Source organism: Narcine bancroftii, chromosome 2, assembly GCF_036971445.1.
Source record: "Narcine bancroftii isolate sNarBan1 chromosome 2, sNarBan1.hap1, whole genome shotgun sequence".
Classification (NCBI taxonomy): Eukaryota; Metazoa; Chordata; class Chondrichthyes; order Torpediniformes; family Narcinidae; genus Narcine; species Narcine bancroftii.
In genome coordinates, this window is record NC_091470.1 from 200,767,064 (window position 1) to 200,790,462 (window position 23,399).

General features: G+C 42.4%; 1 protein-coding gene across 4 annotated transcripts in view; it reads right to left on the reverse strand.

Annotated features, from left to right (window-relative positions):
- Positions 1 to 23,399, reverse strand: part of dnah2 (dynein, axonemal, heavy chain 2) — a 243,293-nt gene that overhangs the window by 23,342 nt on the left and 196,552 nt on the right. For all 4 annotated transcript variants that reach the window (XM_069920089.1, XM_069920087.1, XM_069920088.1 and 1 more), the window contains 5 exons: positions 20,451 to 20,601; positions 18,877 to 19,025; positions 17,839 to 17,972; positions 14,905 to 15,049; positions 2,290 to 2,489 (listed from right to left, as the gene is read on the reverse strand). In XM_069920089.1, the coding sequence (XP_069776190.1) occupies positions 2,290 to 2,489; positions 14,905 to 15,049; positions 17,839 to 17,972; positions 18,877 to 19,025; positions 20,451 to 20,601 (779 nt within the window). The remainder of the gene's footprint in view (positions 1 to 2,289; positions 2,490 to 14,904; positions 15,050 to 17,838; positions 17,973 to 18,876; positions 19,026 to 20,450; positions 20,602 to 23,399) is intronic.

Sequence of the window (23,399 nt, forward strand, 5' to 3'; positions counted from 1 at the left end):
TGCCAGAGATGTAAGAGAAGGAACAGTCATGTGCTAGTGCCCAACACTAGGTTGGTGACCCAGAGGCAGAGGCAGAGAGTAAACACATCAAAATGCTGGAGGAACCCAGCCAGTATTTTAAGCATCTAAAGGAGACAAAGATATATTGCCAGGCCTGATCCCTTCCTCAAGGAATAATCTGAAAAGGCAGAAGCAGGATCGATCAGAAAGTCTCAGAATTCAAACAATGGGAAGAAATCCAGACCAACAAAGGATGTTAATTGAATATGATAAGGGACTATATGAGAATTTATCACCTGGTGAAAGGAGACAAGGAAAGGAGAGAGGACAGGGGAAGAAGGGAGGTGGGGGTGTTTTAACAAAAGATGCAGAGAAGTCGATATTAATGCCATCCGGTTGGAGGGTGCCCAGTTGGAAGATGAGGTAGTCTCAGTCTGGCAGTGCATGAGACCATGGACAGACTTGTCAGCAAGGGAATGGGATGGAGAAATGAAATGGGTGGCTACTGCAGCGGACAAAGCCGAGCGAGACTGACGGATCTGTGGCCAATGGATATATGGAGCAGACATGCCAAGATTTGGGGGATTGCAGAGATCAGAGGTATTAACCAAAAGGGAAGGGGAATGAGGGAAGGAGAAAAGGCAAAGGAAGGGAACGGGGCGTTACAGACGGCAGAAGCAGCCTTACAAAGCTGCAGAAGGGTAAAATAACCCAGAAATGGAGAGCTGGGGTGAGAGAATATGTACCGACGATTGAGGAAGGTTATTTTTCTGCATCTGAGGAGAAGAAACTGCTTTTCCCAGAGGTCGGTGAATCCGTGGAATTCATTTCCCATTGAAGCAGTGGAGACGACCTCAGTGAATAGATTTTTATGTAATCAGGGATATGGGAAAAAGGCAGGTGGGTGGAGATGAGCCCATCATCAGATCAGCCGTGATCTCATTGATTGACAGGGCTGGATGGCCGACTCCTGCTCCTGCTTCTTATGTATCCCGAGAGCGAGCGTAGGAGACTGAGGAGTGATCTTACAGATAAGTCATTAAGGGCACTGATAAAGTGAATTCACGATCTTTTTTCTGGATTGACAATTACAGAACAAGAGGGCACAGGTTTAAGGTGACCAGGGAGAGGTTTGAGAGGGACTGGAGGGGCAACATTTTCACTCAAAAAATGGTCTGGTTCTGGACTGAGTTGCCAGAGGAAACTAGAACATAGAACAGTACAGCACGGTACAGGCCCTTCATCTCACAATGTTGTGCTGAACTTTAGCCCCTGCATCCCACATAACCCTCCATAGGCTTGTCTAGTAGTCTTGAAATTCACCAATGTACCTGCCTCCCCCACTGACCCCCAGGTAGTGTATTCCACGCACCAACTTCTCTCTGGGTAAAAAATCCTTTCTCTAACATCTCCCTTGGACTTTTCATCCATTATCTTAAACCCATGCCCTCTTGTATTGAGCGGTGGTGCCCTGGGAAAGAGGCACTGGCCATCCACTCTATTCCTCTCAATATCTTGTACACCTTTATCATGTCTCCTTTCATCCTCCCTCTCTCCAAAGAGAAAAGCCCTAGCTTCTCTCATCTCTGCTCATAATGCATACTCTCTACACCAGGTATCACCCTGGTAAATCTCCTCTGTTCCCTTGCCCAATGATTCCATGTCTTTCCTATAATAGGTGACCAGAACTGAACACATTACTCCAAGTGTGGTCTAACCAGAGTTTTGTAGAGCTGCACCATTAATTCGCGGCTCTTAAACTCAATCCCTCGACTTTTGAAAGCTAACACCCCATGAGCTTTCTTAACTACCCAATCTACCTGTGAGGCAACTTTCAAGGATCTGTGGACATCGACCCCCCCAGATCCCTCTGCTCTTCCACACGAGAATCCTGCCATTAACTTGGAACTCTGTCTTGGAGTTTGTCCTTCCAAAGTGGACTAATCCAGAGAAGTTCAATCCAAACGTCATTTGCCACTTTTCAGCCCATCTCTGCATCCTATCAATGACCCTCCACAATCTACTATCCACAACACCATCAATCTTTGTGTTGTCTGCAAACCTGCCATCCCACCCTTCTACTCTCTCATCCAAGTCATTAATAAAAATCACAAAAAGTGGGTTATTTTTCTGTCATTCAAAAGATGTTTGGACAGATTTACAGATAGGAAGGACTATTGCAGGTGAATGAGACTAGTCCAGAATGCCAGTTTGGTCAGCATGGGGCCGAAGGGCCTGTTCCGTGCTGCATGTCTACGATGCAAGGCAGACTGTACGGAGGCAGCTCACCTGTACACAGCGTAGGTGTGGTGCTCGTTGAGATTGATGATCCGTTCCTGCAGCTTTGGTGTGCGCTTGCTCTTCTCAATGCTGAGGTTGAAGAGATCGATGTAGGCATCCAGTGAGAACTGGTACATGGGGTCGATTTTTCCCAAGTCGTTCAACACGAAGAAGAGGATGGAAGCTCGCTCAGCACACGAGCGATAGCCCTGGGGTCAAACAGCAAAGGAGGAGCATTACGGTCAAAGAGTTCCTGAGCTATCCACAGACAAGGATTTGTCCATTCCCCACAGCCACACCTGAGCTGCTAGCAAGCTATCTCAGTCTTGCATCAAACGTGGACCCTCCACCCAACAGATGAGTCCAGATTTCAACCCATGTCTTCCCACTGGCATCATTCAATTCCAAAACCCACCTCCCCATTGTTCTCAGGTCCCTCTCTGGTCTTGGCCACCATCCCCCACACCCCTCGAGCCACCCACCTTCACCCTTCCTACTCTTACCTCTACCTCAAAATCCATCCCACCACTTATTTCTCTCCCCACCCTTTCATCCTCTCCCACTTCAATCCACCCTCACTCCTACCCATAACTCTACCACAATCCAACCACCCCTCGATCCTCTCCCCCACCATTCCATCCTTCTCCCACCCCTTGATCATTCTCTACACCCTCCAACCCTCAATTCACCTCCCACCCAGCCCTCAATCCTCCCTATCCCTCCTATCCATCTCTCCATCCACCTCTACCCATTGATCTATCCCCCCTTGATCCTCTTCCCATCCTCGATCCATCCTCTCAGCCTTGATTCTCTCCTTCAATCCTCCCTACTTCTCCTTCCTGTCCCTTTACCATCCATCCAACTCTCACCTATCCCTTGATTTTTCTCCCTGACCCTTCGATCCACCCATCCCTCCACTCTTGATCCATCCCCTTGATCCATTTTCCACCCCTCGATCCATTCTCCCTCGCACCGATTCTCTCCCTCAATCCTCCATCCCCTCCCCACCCTTCAATCCTCCCCTCTTTCTTCTCCTCCCACCCTTGATCCATCCCACCACCCCTCGATCCACCCTTGGCTTCTACCCCCACCATCGTTCCCACCCTCCCAGCCCCCACAGGTTGCACATTCCACTGCTCTCTGAGGATATTTTTCCTGAATTTCCATCGGTTAGAGATTGCCTTCCATTGATACATCCTGGCTGTGGTCTCTCTGACATGGAAAAATCCACTCCATGCTTCCTAATCGTTCAGATCCCCACTGATGTCTGACCTACACCAGGATTGAGTGGCCAGGGAACACATTTCCCTGTGAGGTGCCACCTCACATCTGGTTCTCCTGAAGATATACGAGATCTGCCCTATCATTTAAGTCACACTATTATTTGCAGCTGAGTTCAACCTGGTTCCTTTTTTTAAATTTTTTTAAAAAATTTTTCACACTATGAACCATATTAACCAAAATACACACAAACATTTCCCTCTTGAATATACACAGTGTCATTTTCTCCCCTTTTCCCCCCTCCCTTCCCTCCCCCTTCCCACCCCCCCCTCCCTACCCACTTAACGTTCAACATATACAATACGATAAACCCATTAAACAATGTCATCACACAACAAAAATAAACAAGAAATTTGTGTAATCTACTTTTACACACAGGGTCAGTTCATTTCGTCTTCTTCTCATTCTATCATTTTAGGGGGTGGAGGTCCGCGGTAGGCCCTCTCTGTTGTGTTCCATGTACGGTTCCCAAATTTGTTCGAATACTGTGACCTTATTTCTTAAATTATATGTTATTTTTTTCCAATGGAATACATTTATTCATTTCTATGCACCATTGCTGTACTCTCAGGCTCTCTTCTGATTTCCAGGTTGACATTATACATTTTTTTGCTACAGTTAAGGCTATCATAGTAAATCTTTTTTATGCTTCATCCAAATTGAGTCCAAGTTCTTTACTTCTTATATTACTTAGAAGAAAGATCTCTGGATTTTTTGGTATGTTGCTTTTTGTGATTTTATTTAATACCTGATTTAGATCTTCCAAAACTTCCTCACTTTCTCACATGCCCAAATTGCATGTAGCGTTCCCGTTTCCTTCTTACAGTGAAAACATCTGTCTGATACTGTTGGGTCCCATTTATTTAACTTTTGAGGTGTGATATATAGCCTATGTAACCAATTATATTGTATTCTAAAGGGATAAAAATAAAAGAGAAGGAATATAAAATCAGTCTATTTGCAGATGACATCATAGTATACTTAACAGAACCAGAGGTATCAGTAAAAGAACTACATAAGAAATTGAAAGAATATGGAGAAGTATCGGGGTACAAGATCAATGCAAATAAAAGTGAAGCGATGCCAATGAATAATGCAGATTATACAGAGTTTAAGAAAGAATCACCATTTAAATGGCAAACACAAGCAATCCGATACCTAGGTATTGGACTAGATAATAATCTAAGCCATCTATATAAATTATCAACCATTAATGAAGAAATTACAAGATGACTTAGAACATTGGAAAGATTTACCACCAACACTGATAGGAAGGGTAAATTGCATTAAAATGAATATCTTCCCAAGGATACAATACCTATTTCAATCGTTACCAATTCCCTTAACAGAGATATTCTTCAATGAGCTAAAGAAAATAATAAGGAAATTCTTATGGAAAGGGAGGAAACCGAGGATAGCTCTAGATAAATTAACAGAATGGTACAAACAAGGGGGTTTGCAGCTACCAAACTTTAAGAATTATTATAGAACAGCACAATTAAGATATCTATCAGATTTTTATCAAACAAGTGAAAAACCAGATTGGACCAGGATAGAGCTAGATAAAATAGGGGAGAAGGTACCAGAGCATATGCTTTATAAGTGGGATAAAAAACTGGTGCAATATAGAAGTTCACCAGTACTGCACCATCTCCTCAACATTTGGAAGAAGATTCACGTAGAAAGGAAAAAAACAAATGACCAACTACCAAAATTATTATTGACACAAAATCAACTAATCCCTTTCACAATAGATAACTTTTCCTTTAGAGAATGGAAGAAAAAAGGGATCAAAAGAATAGAAAATTGTTTTTTGGGAAATAATTTATTATCTTTTGAACAAATGAAGTACAAATATGGAATAACACACAGTACAATGTTTGCATACCACCAACTGAAAACCTACTTGAAGGACAAATTGGTATATAAACTTAATTATTATCCACTAATGAAAAAAATACAGGAAGATTTAGAGCATTGGAAAGTCTTACCATTAACACTAATAGGGGGGGGAGTCACGTGATGGAGTAGTGGGGGGGGGAGTCACGTGATGGAGTAGTGGGGGGGGGGAGTCACGTGATGGAGTAGTGGCCGGTCGGGGAACTCCAGCCCTCTCCAGTAAAGTTAAAAAAAGATAGAGAAAAAACAAAGGCACAAACTTAAAAACCAAAACAAAGTGAAAGTAAAAGTGTGAAGAAAATGGCAGCGAAGAAAGAAAAACCAAAAACAACGGGAAGAAAAGAAGAAGGAAAGACGTCGGAAGAAGAAGGTGAAGGCCTTACCTGTCCGAAGAGGCCCGTCGCGGAGAGAGAAGCCCGCTCCCTCAGGTCCGTGGAGGTCCCGGGCTCGGGACTACAAAAATGGCTCGCAGAGCCGAGTAAAAGTGCGCAACCGCGCATGAAAAAAAACACACTGACGGGAGGGGGGAACAGCTGCGGAGTCGATCTCTACAGCTGAGAGAGACACCTGCAGCACAGCAGCAGGTGCAGAACACAGACAATAACGACAACAAGAAAGAAGAGGGTAAAAAGAAAACAAGGAAACAGCAGATGGTCAATCCAGAGGAAGAAGAAGAAGAACAGAAAGAAGTGGAAGAAGAAGAGAAAAGCAAGACAATGGATGTAGCTTTTTTTAAAGAATATATGGAATCAGTGAAAGAATGGCAATTACAAGAATTTAATGAGATAAAAAGAAGAATTAAGAATGCAGAAGAAAGAATTAATAAAATGGAAGTGGCCATATCAGAATTGGCAAAAAGAGTGGAAAATATGGAAAAACGAGAAACATTTGTAGATATGGAAGTAAAAGACTTAAAAAAGAAATTGGAAGAACCTAATAAAAAAGCTAAAGAAGCACAGGAGCTGTTAGCTCAGAAGATAGATATGATAGAAAACTATAATAGAAGAAATAATATAAAGATAGTGGGCCTTAAGGAAGATTAAGAAGGCAAGAATATGAGAGAATTTATAAAAGATTGGATCCCCAGGGTCCTAGGAAGACCAGAATTACAGGAAGAAATGGAAATAGAGAGGGCACATAGAACTTTAACCCCGAAACCACAACCGCAGAAAAACCAAGATCCATTTTAGTAAAATTCTTAAGATATACAACAAGAGAAAATATATTGGAGAAAGCGATGAAGAAAGTAAGAGAGGACAAAAAGACACTGGAATATAAAGGTCAAAAAATTTTTTTCTATCCAGACATAAGTTTTGAACTCCTGAGAAGAGGAAGGAGTTCAATACAGCGAAAACGATCTTATGGAAAAAAGGATATAAATTTATGTTAAGGTACCCAGCGGTACTTAAAATAATTATTCCAGGGCAACAAAACAGACTATTCTCAGATCCAGAGGAAGCAAGGAAATTTGCAAAACAACTACAAAACAAGCAGAGAGATGAAGACATGTAATAAGAGTAAAAAGGACCACGATCTATATGTATGTGTGTAAAGGGTTATATGTGTGTATATATATAGTGTGCATACATGAATGTATCCGTATTTAGAGGAAAATATATAGAGTATAGACAAGAATTAATAAGGGAGGGAAATGGAATAGAGGGAATAAGGAGGGAATTAAAAGAGTGACCTTTGTTACATATGAAAATTGAAATCTTTTCTGGGGGGGGCTGGGTGGGGAGGAGTTACGGTCACTGCAAAATCAGCTGACGTTTGCGAGTGAATTCGCAAATCCAAATGGAGAGGGGAGATGTGGTTGTCCGACAAGGGATAAAGGACAACTCAAGAGGGGGAGGGGAGAATGGGGTTAAAGAAGTTTTAAATAGGAGAATAGGGAAAATGTTTGATGTTTTAGAAATGTTGTCTTATAAAGTGTTCAAAACAAGAAAGCAGAAATGGATAAGAAGGAAAGGTAATGATGGAGAAACGGAAAGGGAAGATAAACAAAGTATAAAATGGCTACGCTGAATTATATGACTTTAAATATTAACGGAATACATAACCAAATTAAAAGGAAGAAACTACTAAATTTACTGAAAAAAGAAAAAATTGATATAGCATTTGTGCAAGAAACACATTTAACTGAATTGGAGCACAAGAAATTAAAGAGAGATTGGGTAGGACACGTAACAGCAGCGTCGTATAATTCAAAAGCAAGAGGAGTAGCTATATTAATGAGTAAAAATGTGCCAATTAAAATAGAAGAGGAAATAATAGATCCAGAAGGGAGATATGTAATGATAAAATGTCAGATATATTCGGAGATTTGGAATCTACTCAATGTATATTCACCTAACGAAGAAGATCAAAAGTTTATGCAAGATATTTTTTTGAAAATAGCAGATACGCAAGGGAACATATTAATAGGAGGGGATTTCAACCTGAATTTGGATTCAAATATGGACAAAACTGGGAAAAAAATTAACAGAAAGAACAAAATTACCAAATTTATAATTAAATCGATGGAATAAATGCAACTTTTGGATATATGGAGGAGACAACACCCAAATGAAAAGGAATATTCATATTACTCAGCTAGACATAAAACATACTCAAAAATAGACCTATTTTTGTAATCAGCTCGTATGCAAGATAGAGTAAGAAAAACAGAATATAAAGCTAGAATATTATCGGACCATTCACCCTTAATATTGACAATAAAGTTAGAGGACATCCCTCCAAGAATGTATGGATGGAGATTAAACCCCATGTTACTTAAAAGGCAGGATTTTAGAGAATTTATTGAAAGACAAATTAAAATGTATTTTGAAATAAATACGAAATCAGTGAAAGATAAGTTTATACTATGGGATGCAATGAAAGCGTTCATTAGAGGGCAAATAATAAGTTATGTAACCAAGATGAAGAAGGACTATAATCAGGAAACAGAGCAGTTGGAAAGGGAAATAGTAAATATAGAAAAAGAATTAGCAATGAAGGAAGATACAATTAAAAGAAGAGAATTAGCAGATAAAAAAATAAAATATGAAACACTACAAACATATAAGGTGGAGAAGAATATAATGAAGACAAAACAGAAATATTATGAACTAGGGGAAAAAACGCACAAAATTCTTGCATGGCAGCTTAAGACAGAACAAGCTAAGAAAATGGTATTGGCATCAAGGAAAAAAGACAAACAAATCACATATAATCCAAAGGAGATCAAGGAAAATTTTAGAGAATTCTATGAACAATTATATCAAACTGAAAACGAAGGGAAAGAAGGGAAAGTAGATGAATTTCTAACTAAAATTGAACTACCAAAACTACAAATAGAGGAACAAAATAAATTAACAGAACCATTTGGAATAGTAGAAATACAAGAGATAATAAAAAAATTACCAAATAATAAGACACCAGGAGAGGATGGATTCCCAATAGAATTCCATAAAATATTTAAAGATTTATTAATTCCACTCCTCCTGGAAGTAATCAACCAGATTGATAAAACACAAAGCTTACCAGATTCATGTAAAACAGCAATAATTACAGTAATACTAAAGCAAGGGAAAGATCCACTCGCACCAGCGTCATATAGACCAATATCTTTACTTAACACAGATTATAAGATAATAGCTAAACTATTAGCAAACAGATTAGCAGAGTATGTGCCGAAAATGGTAAATCTAGACCAAACTGGATTTATTAAAAAAAGACGCACAACAGACAATATTTGTAAATTTATTAACTTAATTCATGCAGTAGAAGGGAGTAAAGCGCCAACAGGAGCAGTTGCTTTAGACGCAGAGAAGGCCTTTGACAGAGTAGAATGGAATTATTTATTCAAAGTATTGCAAAAATTCAGTTTACCAGAGAAGTATATTAATTGGATTGAAGCATTATATAAGGGACCATTGGCGAAAGTGACAGTAAATGGATATGTATCAAAGCAATTTAACTTAAGCAGGTCAACACGGCAGGGATGCCCACTATCACCTTTATTGTTCGCGTTAGCTATAGAACCACTAGCAGAATTGATAAGAACAGAAAATAATATAAAAGGAATAAAAATAAAAGACAAGGAATATAAAATCAGTTTATTTGCGGATGATGTTATAGTATACTTAACAGAACCAGAACTATCAATAAAAGAATTATATAAGAAATTGAAGGAATATGGAGAAGTGTCGGGTTACAGGATTAATGTAAATAAAAGTGAAGCAATGCCTATGAATAATGCGGATTTCTCAAAATTTAAGAAGGAATCACCATTCAGATGGCAAATGCAAGCAATAAGATACCTAGGTATACAAAAAAATAAAAATCTCGGCCAACTATATAAACTCAATTATTATCCACTCATGAAAAAATTACAGGACAATTTAGAGCATTGGAAAGATTTACCACTAACACTAATAGGAAGGATAAACTGTATTAAAATGAACATTTTTCCAAGGATTTATACTTATTTCAGGCATTGCCAATACACCTGACAGAGAAATTCTTCAAAGAGTTAAAGAAAATAATAAGGAAATTTTTATGGAAAGGGGGGAAACCGAGGATAGCACTAGATAAATTAACAGAATGGTATAAACAAGGAGGCTTACAACTGCCAAACTTTAAAAATTATTATAGAGCCGCACAATTAAGATACCTATCAGATTTTTATCAAACAAGGGAAAAGCCAGATTGGACTAGATTAGAATTAGATAAAATAGGGGAAAAGATACCTGAACACATATTATATAAATGGGATGAAAAATTGGTACAACATGGAAGTTCTCCAGTATTACATCATCTTCTCAATATTTGGAAGAAGATTCATGTAGAAAGAAATAAAACAAATGATCAATTACCAAAACTAATATTGACGCAAAACAAGTTACTCCCTTTTACAATAGATAACCTTTCCTTTAGAGAATGGGAGAAAAAAGGGATCAAAAGAATAGAAAATTGTTTTTCAGGAAATAGATTATTATCCTTTGAACAAATGAAAGATAAATACAATATAACTCAAGATACAGTGCTGGCATATTACCAATTGAGATCTTACTTGAAGGACAAATTAGGAAGCAGTCTGAGTTTACCAGAGGGAAGTAACTTTGAATATGTGATTACAGATACAATGATAATCAAAAGATTTATAACAAATATGTATATTAAACTGCAAGAAAAGGAGAACGAGGAAACAAATGGTAAAACTAAACAAAAATGGGAACAAGATTTAAATATAAAGATAAAAAAGGAAACATGGGAGAAGTTATGTTCTGGAACGATGAGAAATACAATAAATACGAGGTTATGTATGATACAATATAACTGGATACACAGGCTATACATTACACCTCAAAAGTTAAATAAATGGGACCCAACAGTATCTGATAGATGTTTTCGATGTAAAAAAGAAATGGGAACAATAATTCATGCAATCTGGACATGTGAGAAAGTAGAAAAATTTTGGGAAGATCTAAACCAAATATTAAATAAAATTACAGAAAACAATATACCAAAGAATCCAGAGATCTTCCTCCTAAGTAACATAAAAAACAAAGAATTTGGAATTGATTTGGAGGATGCACAAAAAAGATTTGTTAAGATAGCTCTAGCCGTAGCAAAAAAATGTATTATGTCAACCTGGAAATCGGAAGATAATTTGAAAATACAACAATGGTATATAGAAATGAATAAATGTATTCCATTAGAAAAACTAACATATAGTTTAAGAAATAATATTGAAATATTTGAACAAATATAGGAGCCTTACATGAAACACAATAGCGAAAACCTACCGGGGACATTCACTACCTAAATTAATGAAAGGAGAAGGAAATGAAAAGAATTGACTCAGTGGAATTTCTTGATAATTTTTATTGAATGACAACATTGTTTGACTGGTTTAATGTATCCTAGATTTTGTACTTTAAATGGACGGGAGGGGGGAGGTAGGGAGGGTGGGATGGGAGGAGGGAGGGGGGGGGGAGAAAATGGCACTGTATATATTTGAAAAGGAAAAAGTATGTATCATGGTTAATGTGGTTTATGGTGTGAAAAATAAAAAATTTAAAAAAAATACTAATAGGAAGGATAAACTGTATTAAAATGAACATTTTTCCAAGGATACAATAGCTATTTTAGGCACTGCCAATACACTTGACAGAAAAATTCTTTAAGGAGTTAAAGAAAATAATAAGGAAATTTTTATGGAAAGGGGGGAAACCGAGGATTGCACTAGATAAATTAAGGAGGCTTACAACTGCCAAATTTTAAAAATTATTATAGAGCCACACAATTAAGATATCTATCAGATTTTTACCAAACAAAAGAAAAGCCAGATTGGACTAGATTTCTTCTTTGGCTTGGCTTCGCGGACGAAGATTTATGGAGGGGGTAAAAAGTCCACGTCAGCTGCAGGCTCATTTGTGGCTGACAAGTCCGATGCGGGACAGGCAGACACGATTGCAGCGGTTGCAAGGGAAAATTTGTTGGTTGGGGTTGGGTGTTGGGTTTTTCCTCCTTTGCCTTTTGTCAGTGAGGTGGGCTCTGCGATCTTCTTCAAAGGAGGTTGCTGCCCGCTAAACTGTGAGGCGCCAAGATGCACGGTTTGAGGCGTTATCAGCCCACTGGCGGTGGTCAATGTGGCAGGCACCAAGAGATTTCTTTAGGCAGTCCTTGTACCTTTTCTTTGGTGCACCTCTGTCACGGTGGCCAGTGGAGAGCTCGCCATATAACACGATCTTGGGAAGGCGATGGTCCTCCATTCTGGAGACGTGACCCATCCAGCGCAGCTGGATCTTCAGCAGCGTGGACTCGATGCTGTCGACCTCTGCCATCTTGAGTACTTCGACGTTAGGGGTGTAAGCGCTCCAATGGATGTTGAGGATGGAGCGGAGACAACGCTGGTGGAAGCGTTCTAGGAGCCGTAGGTGGTGCCGGTAGAGGACCCATGATTCGGAGCCGAACAGGAGTGTGGGTATGACAACGGCTCTGTATACGCTTATCTTTGTGAGGTTTTTCAGTTGGTTGTTTTTCCAGACTCTTTTGTGTAGTCTTCCAAAGGCGCTATTTGCCTTGGCGAGTCTGTTGTCTATCTCATTGTCGATCCTTGCATCTGATGAAATGGTGCAGCCGAGATAGGTAAACTGGTTGACCGTTTTGAGTTTTGTGTGCCCGATGGAGATGTGGGGGGGCTGGTAGTCATGGTGGGGAGCTGGCTGATGGAGGACCTCAGTTTTCTTCAGGCTGACTTCCAGGCCAAACATTTTGGCAGTTTCCGCAAAGCAGGACGTCAAGCGCTGAAGAGCTGGCTCTGAATGGGCAACTAAAGCGGCATCATCTGCAAAGAGTAGTTCACGGACAAGTTTCTCTTGTGTCTTGGTGTGAGCTTGCAGGCGCCTCAGATTGAAGAGACTGCCATCCGTGCGGTACCGGATGTAAACAGCGTCTTCATTGTTGGGGTCTTTCATGGCTTGGTTCAGCATCATGCTGAAGAAGATTGGACTAGATTAGAGCTAGACAAAATAGGGGAGAAGATACCTGACCATATATTATATAAAAGGGATGAAAAATTGGTAAAACATAGGAATTCTCCAGTATTGCACCATTTGCTTAATACTTGGAAGAAGATTCATGTAGAAAGAAATAAAACAAACTACCAATTATCAAAACTAATACTGACGCAAAATCAGCTAATCCCTTTTACGGTAGATAACCTGTCTTTTAGAGAATGGGAGAAAAAAGGGATTAAAAGAATAGAAAATTGTTTTTCGAGGAATAAATTATTATCCTTTGAACAAATGAAGGATAAATATAATATAACTCAAGATACAGTGCTGGCATATTACCAATTGAAATCCTATTTAAAGGATAAATTGGGAAGTAGTCTGAAGTTACCAGAAGGAAGCAATTTTGAATATCTGATTACAGACACAATGATAATTTAAAAATTTATAACAAACATGTATATCAAATTACAGGAAAAGGAGAATGAGGAAATAAATGATAAAACTAAACAAAAGTGGGAACAAGATCTAAACAAAGATAAAAAAGGAAACATGGGAGAGGTTATGTTTAGGAACTATGAGAAATAAATAAATACGAGATTACGTATGATACAATATAATTGGATAGATAGTTTATATATCACTCCTCAAAAGTTAAATAAATGGGATCCAACAGTATCTGACAGATGTTTTCATTGTAAAAAAGAAATACGAACAACAATTCATGCAATGTGGACTTGTGAAAAGGTGAAAAAATTTTGGGAAGATCTAAACCAGATATTAAATAAAATTACAGAAAGCAATATACCAAAAAACCCAGAGATTTTCCTCCTAAGTAACATAAAAAATAAAGAATTTGGACTTGATTTGAAGGGTGTACAAAAAAGATTTGTTAAGATAGCCCTAGCTGTAGCAAAAAAATGTATTATGTCAAACTGGAAATTAGAAGATAATTTGAAAATACAGCAATGGTATATAGAAATGAATAAATGTATTCCATTAGAAAAAAATAACATATAGTTTAAGAAATAATATAACATTATTTGAACAAATATGGGAGCCGTACATGGAATATAATAGAGAAAACCTACCGGGACATCTATCACCTAAAATGACAAAAGGAAAAGAGAATGGAAAGAATTGACTCAGTGGAAGTTTTTGTTTGTTAATGTTGAGTGACAACATTGTTTAATGGGTTTGATGTATCTTGGACTCAGAGTTTTGAATGGATGGAGGGGGAGGTGGGGGGGGGAGGGGAGGAGGGGGGGGGAGAAAACGACACTGTATATATTTGAAAGGAGAAATGTGTATATCTTGAATAATGTGATATATAGTGTGAAAAATAAAAAATAAATTTAAAAAAAGGTCAAATTGGGAAGCAGACTGAGGTTACCAGAAGGAATCAGCTTTGAATATGTGATTACAGACACAATGATAATTAAAAGATTTATAACAAACATGTACATCAAGCTGCAAGAGAAAGAGAAGGATGAAATAAGCTGTAAACCCAAACAAATGTGGGAACAAGATCTAAACATAAAGATAAAAAATTAAAAATGGAAAAAGCTATGCTCCGTAACTATGAGAAATAAAATGAACCTGGTTCCTTGAAGTCAGGTGTGTCCTATTATACCATTGAGTTAAAGGTAAACCTCCCCCCACTCACTAATTTAATTTTTTAAAATTTAGACATAACAGGCCATTTCAGCCCATGAGTCCATGCCGCCCAATTTATACCCCATGAACCTACACCCCTGGTTAGTTTTGAACAGTGGGAGGAAACCCAAATCCCTGGAGAAAACCCATGCAATCACGAGAACATACAAACTCATTACAGACAAAGCAGGATTCAAACCCCGGTGTGGTCCCAATCGATACCGCTGTAAAGACATAGTGCTAACCGCTACTCCAATCGTGCTAAGTCAGGTTCAATCACACTAACCTCCCGGGCAGCGTCAATCTTTACTTCAGTGGCCTCACTACTGTCTATCTGCTCCGCAACTTCCGTGGCAGTAATCTTTGATGTCTGCAAGGTGTTGACCAACTGGACATCGTCCAGCAACGAGCCTGTGGCCTCGTTCAGCAATCTGGCGGGGACAGACCGGCAGTGAATAAATATTAGACTTTGATCCAGCTTTGGTGACCAGAGCTTTCCTCCTCCTGACCTTGAATTTGCATGGCAAGACATCCTGCATTCACTTGAGGATGGCAGCAGTCACACTGGACCATGCTCTGCACATCCCATGAGCAATCAACCACATTGTGTGCATCTGGACTTGTATTTGGCCAGTCCAGGTGAGGATTACAAATGAAGAAAGCCCACGGACACTGTGATTGTAGTTCAATCCACAAGAGAGCTGGAGAATCTCGGCAGATAATGCAGGATTCTTTATGTAGCAAAGATACATAACCAACGTTTCGGGCCTGAGGCCCTCATCAAGGCATGAGCAAAAAGCAGGCAGGTATCTAAATAAAAAGGGAGGAGCACAGGCAAGAGGGGCGGAAGAGGAAAAAAAGCTATTAAGTGATAGGGGAGGGAATAGGAGAAGGAAGTGGGTGGGGAGCTGCAGAAAGAGGGAGAGAGAAAGGAAAGAGAGAGACACACACAGGTGAGGGGCCCTGCGGAAAATGGAGGTTGATGTTAACGCCGCCTGGTTTGAGAGTGCCCAGATGGAATATTAGGTGTTGGTCATCCATTTCGTGTGTGGCCTCAGTTTAGGGGTGGAGGAAGCCAGGGCAGATAGGTGGGAAATAGAGGAGATGTGGGTAAGGGCTGGTTGAGGAGAAACCACGATTTATTTTAATGATCTGAAAGACCTCATGCTGGGAGCAGATGTGACGGAGATGGAGGGATTGTGAGAAAGGAACAGAATTCTTACAGGGACAGGGTGTCCTCGAGGTAACTGTGGGAGTTGGAGGCCTGTAGAGAGTTTGTCTCCCAAAATGGAGACAGAGATCGAGAGAAGGGAGTGCTGCCATAGGTGGGCCAAGTGAATTTGAGGTTAGGATGAAAGTTAGCAGCAAAGTAGGTAAAGTTGATGTGATTACGATGTCTTCCACCGAAGGACTTTTGTGAAAGGACTTTTAATGACAACCCTTCTGTAATTAGGTCATTATTCAGCAAAAAGAATGCAAGTATAAAAAGGACATTTTCAGATTGGGAGGCTGTGACCTGTGCAGCAGTGATCGATGCTGGAAACCTATCTGCTCCTGGCCTGAGTTGATTTGGATGAAGGGATCAAGTGTAATAAATACAAGCTTGTTGAATATGCAGTGACAAGGGAATTGTCAAGGATGTGGCATGTGGAAAATCTGAATTTGCCAGCTTTGGTAGAAAATGGTGCAAGACTGAAAAGTGTTGGAAGTTTAGAGGGATCTCAGTGCACGAGTCATTGAACATTAACATGTAGATTCAACAAGAACATGAGAAGGCAAATGATACATTAGCCTTCACTGCAAGGAGAGTGTCCAAAGTGCGAGGGCTGGCTCGTGGCACACTGGGTAATGCTGCTGCCTCACAGTGTAGGAGAACCTGGGTCACTCCTGACCTCCACTGCTGTCCGTGTGGAGTTAGTACATCTCCATACAAGTCTGAGGGATTTCCCTGGCGGCTCGGTTTTCCTCACACGGACAACTCAATAAAGGGGTAGTGGATGAAGGATCACCACTTGATACATGGGAATAGTGGGCTGGTCTATGAGGGAAAATTAAACAGATTGTACTCTCTTGTTTTTTTTTAAATTTTTTATTTTTCACACCATAAATCACATTAGCCATGATATACACTTTTTCTTTTTCACACATTTACAGTGACTTTTTCACCCCCCCCCCCCACTCCTCCCAAGCCACCCCCCCACCCCCCCCCCCCCCTCTCATCCATTTTAGAATTTCTGGTGTATTTTTGATGAATGACAACATTGTCTGACTGAATTAATGCAACCTAGATTGTGTACTCTCTTGTTTTGACAAGAATGTGACTTTAGCACACTGGACCATTCGCTAGTATTGACAGGGACCATGTCCTAATAACGGGAAAGATATCAACAAGATAGAAAGAGTGAAGATTTACTAGGATGTTCCCTGGACTTCAGCAACTGAGTTACAGGGAAAGGTTAAACAGGTTAGGACTTTATTCCCTGGAGTGTAGAAGAAGGAAGGGAGATTTGATCGAGGTATTTAAAATTATGAGGGGGATAGAAGGAATAAATGTAGGTCGGCCTTTTCAATGGAGGTTGGGTGAGATACAAACCAGAGGACATGGGTTAAGGGTGAAAGCAGAAAAGTTTAGGGGCAACATGAGGGGGAAGTTCTTCACAAAGAGAGTGGTAGAGTTGGTAGCAGAAGTGGTGAATGTGGGCTCAATTTTAACCTTTAAGAATTTGGGCAAGTACATGGATGGGAGGGGAGTGGAGGGCTACGGACTGGATGCTGGTCAGTGGGACTAGGCAGGAAAAAAATGGTTCAGCACAGACTAGAAGGGCTGAAGGGCTGGTTTCTGTGCTATGTTCTATGGTTCTATGTCCTGTCCAGGCTAACTGGAATAAGCCAAGAAGAACAGGGATGAGAAGATGCGGCTTCACCAGAAGGGCGGTGAATGAGTGGCATTCTTTACCTCAGAGGTTCCATCGTTGGGTAGATCCATGAGGTTTGGATATTAAGGGAATGTGTCAAAGGTTACCAGACGAATGTAGTGTTTGGGTAAGATCAGCCTTAGGTTTATAGAAAGGAGGAGCATGCAGGAGGGGCTGAATGGCCTCCTCTCATCTACCCAGCCCATCCTCCAGGGTCAGGATGGTAGTTGGCCAGTTATAGATGTGTTGCAGGAGCTCTAGATTACTCAGTTGCTGGTTGATCTCTGGCCTCACTAAAGCCTTACCTGAGGATCTCATCTTCTAGTTCTTTGAGCTTTTTCTTGCCGGCTGCGATGTTAATGACCAGCGAGTCCTTCTGCTCCTCCAGCTCTGGTCTCTCCTTCCTCACCACAATGCCCAGTAACTGATCCTCAAGGCCCTGCAGTGATAACCATCCAGATAAGACCGTCAGGAACCACAGACCTTATGGCACCACGCTGACACAAGCCCATGAAACATAGGAGTAGAAACAGGCTATTCAGCCCATTAGGTCTGCCCCGCTGTTCAATCAGGAGCTCATCTATTGCCCCACTGCTCGGTGTTTTAGATTTAAATTTTATTTACAGCACAGGAGGAGCCGATTCCAGCCATTTTATACCCTGCTACCTAATTACACCCAAATGAACCTGCAACCTGGACATTTTGGAGGATGGGAGGAAACCAGAGCAGACATGGAGAGAACATACAAACACCTTACAGACAGCACCGGATTCGATCCCAGGTTACTGGTGCTGTAATAGCGTGGCGCTAACCGCTTCACAAACCATGACACTCCTAACCATGCGCCTACTCCCCGTAACCTTTGATGCTCTGACTAATTAAGAACCTATCAATCTATGACTTAAACACACCCAATGACTTGTCCTCCACAACCGCCTGTGGCAACAAATTTCACACATTCATCACCCACTGGTTGAAGAAATTTCTCTGCACCTCTGTTCTAATTGGACGCCCTTCAATCCTGAAATTGTGCTATCATGGACCTGTCCCTGTGTGTGTTGATCTACTTTCTCCATAGAGCAAGGTCCACATTAACTCTAACTCTAACCATACCTCTGTACCGGTCTCCTGGATACCAACCCTCCTGGACTCCCAAAAGCCAACCTTCCAGTTCCCAAGGTACTGGTTTTCCCCAGGTAAATCCTGGATTAGGCATGGACATAGATTGTTGAAACATTGCCAGCATTCCCTCTGCCCCAGGTTCATTGTCCCATTTTTCTTTCACTCCACTGTCCTTTCACCCACCCCTCACCACTTGCTCCACGGGGAGGCCATTGACCAACCTGGACTTTCACTGCAAAGTTGACGATTGTGGTCGTGCTGGAGATTTCAGGGGGATAGTGTGGATTCGACAACTTGGTGGTGATGTAAAAGCGGAAATCCTTGTTGTACTCTATCTCCTTGTCTCCCAGTTTTAGCAGCAAGCGTCCACCTACGCCAAGAAAAGCAACACCATTCAGAGGGTGGCCTAGTCTGGCTGCATTAGAGGAATGTCCGAGGCTGCAGGCAGACATCAGCCCCAGCTCTTTGTAACAGGAAACAATCAACCATTATATTGAACTGCATGTGTTCACCTCACACCTTGTCACGATCTGCTTAGTGGCTGTACAACTACGAAAGACTGTGCTTTCTATACATCTTACAGACAGATGATTCTTGACCTTGGAACTGGTGTAATGTAGGAAACACTGCAGTCAGTGTGTGCTTTGCAATCTCCCTAAAACATCAATGTAATTAGCTTCAGTGATGTTAGCAGAATCATTTATATTAGACAGAGACAGAAGGAGAGTTGTCCCTCAGTACTCTCTTTCCAACAGGTCAATGATCTTTCAGTACATCCCCTCCCCATAGATCTGTGCTCCCCCAGTGCTGCCCCCCCTTCCACAGGTCAGTGCTCCCCCAGTGCTGCCCCCTTCCACAGGTCAGTGCTCCCCCAGTGCTGCCCCCTTCCACAGGTCAGTGCTCCCCCAGTGCTGCCCCCTTCCACAGGTCAGTGCTCCCCCAGTGCTGCCCCCTTCCACAGGTCAGTGCTCCCCCAGTGCTGCCCCCTTCCACAGGTCAGTGCTCCCCCAGTGCTGCCCCCTTCCACAGGTCAGTGCTACCCCCTTCCACAGATCAGTGCTGCCCCCTCCCGTAGGTCCGTGCTCTCTCTCCTGTAGGTCCGTGCTGCCCCTCCCGTAGGTCAGTGCTGTCCCAGTGCTGCCCCTCCAGTAGGTCAGTGCTGTCCCAGTGCTGCCCCTCCAGTAGGTCAGTGCTCCCCCAGTGCTGCCCCTCCAGTAGGTCAGTGCTGCCCCAGTACTGCCCCTCCAGTAGGTCAGTGCTCCCCCAATGCTGCCCCTCCAGTAGGTCAGTGCTCCACCAGTGCTGCCCCTCCAGTAGGTCAGTGCTGCCCCTCCAGTAGGTCAGTGCTGTCCCCCCAGTAGGTCAGTGCTGCCCCCCCAGTAGGTCAGTGCTCCCCCTCCAGTAGGTCAGTGCTGCCCCTCCAGTAGGTCAGTGCTGCCCCAGTACTGCCCCTCCAGTAGGTCAGTGCTCCCCCAATGCTGCCCCTCCAGTAGGTCAGTGCTCCACCAGTGCTGCCCCTCCAGTAGGTCAGTGCTTCCCCAGTGCTGCCCCTACAGTAGGTCAGTGCTCCCCCAGTACTGCCCCTCCCACTGGACAATATTCCCATCGTATAATTGTCTCGCTTGACCAACATCCATCCTCCTTGGCTAAACATAATCTGCTAGAGGAGCCCAATGGATCTTGACCCAAACTATCCACATCCCTTTTCCTCCCACGGCCTGTTGCTCCCCCACTGAGCTCCTCTTAGGGCTCCAGATCTAGCACCCCGCAGTCTTCCTCAGACCTGAACTCCTACCTGTTTGCTTGACCGATTTATTGAGTATGGGGCCAAGCGATGGGTCCAGTTCTTCGTGAATATTCTGCAGTAAGACGGGAGATCCAAACTGCACTCCATTTTCAAGCACTCGCATGTAATCGCTCATCTGAAAATCGATCAGTTTCAGTCCCTGGGGTGCATGTGACAACAGGGGGGGGTTAGTTTGAGACGACTGCTTGTTGCAGGGGTTTGACCTGCTTTTTCACTCCATCCCGTGTCACGCATCTTCCTCCACCTGTCCCGTTATTTGTCTCGTCTCGCTATCTCTCTCTCTCTCTCTCTCTCTCTCCCCCTCCGTCTGGCTTTTCCTCACCACTACCTGGTTCACAAATTCCACATGGGGCCATGACCCACCCCTCCCTCTTTGCTACATTTTCCCGGTCTTGATAAGAGAGTTTTGGTTCGAACCATTGATCATTCTTTACTCCCTCTAATGTTGCACCACCCGCCGAGATCCTCCAGGCAGAGTTTGTTCAGTGAGAGGAAGAGCTGTTGCCCATTTTGCAGTGACTCAGGGACATTGAGATGAATCAATGAGATTAAAAATTCCAAAAACTGCAGAAACTGGAAATCGGAAATGAAAACTGTAAAATGCTAGAAGGAGAAAGATGGTCAGATAGTATCTGTAGAGAGACAAATGGTTAACCTTCCAGTAAAATCACTAAATACTGGAGGAACTCAGCTGGTCAAACATCGTCCCTTATGTAGCAAAGTCAATACTACATTACTGACGCTTCGGGCTTGAGCCCCTCATTAAAGTATGGAAGATTGTTGACAGGAGCCCGGACAAAAGGATGGGGGAAGGGGGAGTGGGAGGGGACAAAGACAGGAGATGATAGGTGGAGAAGGGAGGGAGGGGTCAGCAGCAATCAGGGAATGCCTGAGTGGGTGGAGGAGGAGAACTGGAAAAATTGGAAAGAGGAAGGGGATAAAAAGGCGAGCAGGTTAGCAGAAAGCAGGGAAGTTGGTGCTAATGCCATCTGGTTTGAAGGTGCCCAGACAGAAAATAAGGTGGTGTTCCTCCAATCTTCAGGTGTTCAGGCTTCATGTCTTCACGTGAGTGTGACTCAGAATTGATATGGTTGGCTACTGGGAGGTCTCTGTTGGAGCGAAGGGAACGAATTGATCTCCCAATCTGCGACTGGTCTCTCTGATGTAGAGAAGGTCACAAAATGCAGAAAAACAGTCCTATGGACATATTGGTGAGGTGTTGCTTCACTTGAAAGACCTGTTTAGGATCCTGGACCCTGGAGAGGGAGGAGGTGTGGGTGCAAGTGTTGCCCCTCCTGCAGCCACAGGGGAAGATGCTGGAGTGGTGGGGGGTGATGGGTGTGCCCTTGAAGGTCAAGAACAACATAGGAGAGAAACAATTTAGTCTAGGTATTGAGGAGCTGGGGGAGGGCAAAAGGAGGGAATTTCTCTGCAGATAATGACAGTTAAATTCAGATTAAGCTTCTTTGCTGGAGAAATTTATTGCTAACGTTGTATAACACGTGACACAGACAATGAAGCTTAAATCTAATTTTAACTGCTCCATTAACAGACACATTATTTCACCCTATCAGAGGAATCCTCCACCTTTCACTCACCACACTTCCCCACCTTCCCAGTGACCTAGACCGACCGACTTGCTTCTGACAAGCCTGATGAAGTGTCCCCGATCTGGAACATTAACTGTTTCTCTTTCCATTTTGGTATCGTGAAGAAGGCACGTCGGCGCCTCTCCTTCCTCAAGTGTTTGTGGAGGTTTGGTAAGACACCAGAAACCCTGGCAAATTTCTATAGAGGTGTACGGTCTGGAATGGGGACACCAGTACTCCTGAGCATAATGCCCTCCAAAAAGTAGTGGACACAGCCTAGGACGTCATAGGGAAAACCCTCCCCAATATTGAGTACATCTACAGGGAACGCTGCCGTCAGAGAACAGCAGTGATCATCAAAGACCCCCATCACCCAGCACACGCTCTGATCTCGCTGCTGCCATCAGGTTCAGGAACAGCTGCTCTCCCTCCACCATCAGACTCCTCAACCACAAACTCAATCAGAGACTCATTTACGGACTCGCACTTGTGCACTTTATTGATTTTCTTTTTGTTCTCTCTGTATCGCACAGTCAGTTTGTTCACATTCATTAACTGTTTACAGTTCTTTATTTGTTTACACTGTGTACAGTTTATTTTTTGCACTACCAATTAGTGGTAATTCCTGCGCGCCCGCAGGTAAAAGGGATCTCAGGGTTGTATGTGACGCCATGTATGTTCTCTGACAATAAATCGGAAATCTGAATGGGGTGGGGATGATGTTGGTCAGAATATCATTGAAAAATGGCTGCACTGCCAAAACTGCTGAAATGTCAGCGATCCCACTGATGCGGACCTGGGAGAGAGGGGAGCAGAGACATAGCGCTGTTCCACAAGGTCCTACTGTCCAGGACTGCACCATACAGTCCTTAAATGGCCTATTAAATGAGCCAACTTTTAAAAAAATTCTGCAACCATGGTGCTCTGTGCCCAAGGTGACGGCACCTGTGCTGGAGAAATGTACCACAAGGGGGTTGCATAATCTGGGGAAGCAGGGCACCAGAAATGGGGAGAACACCCGCTGCTGAGCAGAAGCATGGGAGACTCTATGGCAAAAGTGACCATGGTAGAGGACCAGCAAGGGGTTCAACGGCTGAAGAATCCACACAGGCTGTGAGCTGCCGGCGACTTGCGGCCAAAGGACTCACACAGGCTGCAAGCGGCTAGCTCATGGGAACCAGGATTCTGAAGACATTGTAGGCTTCCTGACTGTATCGGAGTTCTGGATCTGGAGCTCGGGCTGCCAATAGTCTGAACGGGAATCTGAGCAACTGAAGAGGCTGAGGAAGGGCTGGAGGTGAACCCACGGACACTCAGTGCCTCAGAAGGAACTCTCTTTCTCTTATTG